Raw genomic sequence first — 2,568 nt, 5'->3', positions numbered from 1 at the left:
GCAGACTTCTGCCACCAAACATCTGCTCATCACGTCTGGTCTCGTCGGAGTATTTTCCTCAAACACCGGTCCCCCAGTTTCTGGTGTTGGGTAATGTAATGGACCAGCAGTAGAAACTCAATAGCTCTTGCTCGCGTGGGACTGGAAAAGGCTGCCATGTCTCTCCGGCGAACGAAACTCGGCACTACAGCTTTCATCGCTGTCTCTCTCTGACCGAGTCCCCGCTTTAGGTATTTCTTCTATTTTCTCGGTCTTGGTTAGTTGTAGATAATTTCTTTTCTCTCTGCTTTGCTTGAGGTTGTAGTTGGTGGTGGTGTTTTGGTTAGAACTTAGGATATGTCGAAGGGTAAGGAGAAAGTCGTTGAGATTGGTGACGACGAACTAGGTTTCTTACCTAGTCTACTCGCTGATTCTGCTTTTGACCCCGGGGTCCCCTTAGAACCCACTAGGTCTAGTGTCGGGACTAGCGCTAGGAGGATGTCCCCCCAAACGACCTCCACGAGCGGAAGTAGTGGTGAAGAGGGACCTTCTGGCTCGGAAGACACCTTAAGTGAGGATCAAGGAGGTGATTCTGGTGAAGGATCTTCACCAGGAGCGCCGCGACCATAGGGGCGTAGTACAGTAGGAGGTAGAGCCTCGTCACGGGATTACGCTATTGATTACATGACCTGCACGACCACATTCATCGAGCTGGATGACCTCCAGCTCAAGTATAGCATTCCTGGTGAAATTCCTCTCAAGATCCCAGGAAAGAAGGATACACCTAGCCGGCCTCCTAGGGGATACGTTACCCTGTTTCTGGAAAGCTTTAAGTTTGGGCTAAGGTGTCCCTTACAACCCTACTTTACCCGTATACTTAACGGGCTAAATCTGGCTCCTGGTCAGCTGAACCCCAATGGGTGGAGAGTGCTCTCTGGTCTGTTCATATTGTGGGACAGATGTTGCCAAAGCGAACCCACGGTTAATGAGGTGAAGCACATGTACCAGCTGAAGAGCAGCCTTAAAGATGCTGGCTGGTACTACTTCCAATCTAGTACCAAGAGCAGGAAACCCATAACTGATCTTCCAACTGGTGGTGGTGGGACTTGGAAGAGGAAATTCTTTTTTACTGGGGGTCCTTGGGGTCAAGTTGCACAAATAGACGGGAAGGATTGTCGCGTCCCACCCCGTTTCATGGTCCCAGGTTGCCTGCTCGCATTAGATGTCTTGTATCCATAATTGTTCTTGCTGTATTGGTTTGTCTCTAACCAAGTGTCTGTTTGTGCTGTAGTTTCTTGGGGTGTTCATTTCCCGCTCAAGCCTGGCCAGCTCAAACGGGTCGAGGCCGTATTGGTTAATTCCTGCCTGAGTCGAGAGCTGTTAACCACCTACAACCTGCTCGAGTCTCGTTTGGTGCCCCCTGGCCATAAGATGGAGGACGCAGTGATTGGAGCTTTGACCAGGAAACGTTCTCGGCCTCCAACAACCAAGCGGGACCAGAACAAAGATGCTCCTGCTACGAAGCGAAAGAACATCGTGCAGCAGGTTCCTCCCTTGCAGGCTCTTCCTCCTGCTCCTGCTAAAGTCGGGGAATCTAGTGGAGCAGCCACTGATCCTGCTTCCTCTTCTCCACCTGTCGCACATCGGTCTCGCTTACCTGACAGCCGAGCAGAACACTTGGTCCCCTATCTCAATGAGTTGTTTAAACTCGTGAGCAAGAAGGACTTGGAGGACTTTGACGGTTGTACCCTGGGCGAGCTGGTGGGAGCCATGCAGTATAGCGCTTTCCATCTCAGCTGCATGACCACCTACTATAAGGCCAAGGTTGGCCGTTACGACAGGAAGATGAAGGAGGACATTCAATCGGCGACGACCATAGCTGACGTTGCCGAGAAGAAAGCGGGGGAGCTAAACGTTGAGAACCTCAAGCTGATAGAGCAAGAATCTCTTGCTCAAGCAAAAGCCATTACCCTCGAGGAGGAGCTGACCAAGGTCAAAGAGGATCTGCAAAGGCAGAGGGCTATGTATGAGGCTCAGCTCGAATCTCTTCGCGATTCCCACCGAGCTCAGGTCGAGAACTTGGAGAGGGAGGCCGACAACCAATACGACTAGGGACTTTGGCATTCCTATCGCTGCATTATGGCCGTCCTCGGGAAGCAGCATCCTGATCTGAAGATGGATGATCTTGCAGCTGGTGTTGCTCAATATATGGACGAGGAAGCGGCCAAGGAAGATGCCGAAGGGATAGAGCCGATCGTGATTGAGGAGGAAAGTTCTCCTCCTCGTTCAGTCCCTGCTGACGTTGGCGAGGTGAGCACCCCTGCTGTCGTTGCCGAGGCGAGCACCCCCCCAGACGCAACTGGTGATACCCCCCCCGCACCTGAGGAGGTTCAGCCAACCGATGCTGCTCGGCTTACTGATCCGCCATCCTCTTGAACATTTTTCTCGCGTTGTAATTAACTACTTCGTTGGTTATTAATAGATTAATGAAAAACTGTTTTTGATTACTTTCTTGAGTTGTAATCATGAATTATTTTTCCGTTTGAGAATCTCCTCGTCTTTGTCTGGTCGAGCAGGATCGGGCTTGGC

General features: G+C 51.1%; 1 protein-coding gene across 1 annotated transcript; it reads left to right on the top strand.

The window, feature by feature from the left end:
• Positions 1-663: 663 nt before the first annotated feature.
• On the top strand, positions 664-2,091 carry LOC102618323 (uncharacterized). Its single transcript, XM_052436079.1, has 2 exons — positions 664-1,183; positions 1,271-2,091. The coding sequence occupies exons 1-2, from the start codon at positions 664-666 to the stop codon at positions 2,089-2,091; spliced, it is 1,341 nt and encodes a 446-aa protein (XP_052292039.1).
• The last annotated feature ends 477 nt before the right edge of the window (positions 2,092-2,568 follow it).

Source organism: Citrus sinensis, chromosome 3 (genome assembly GCF_022201045.2).
Source record: "Citrus sinensis cultivar Valencia sweet orange chromosome 3, DVS_A1.0, whole genome shotgun sequence".
Lineage (NCBI taxonomy): Eukaryota > Viridiplantae > Streptophyta > Magnoliopsida > Sapindales > Rutaceae > Citrus > Citrus sinensis.
Note: the sequence above shows the minus strand (reverse complement) of the source record. Positions and strands in the feature narration are given on the sequence as shown.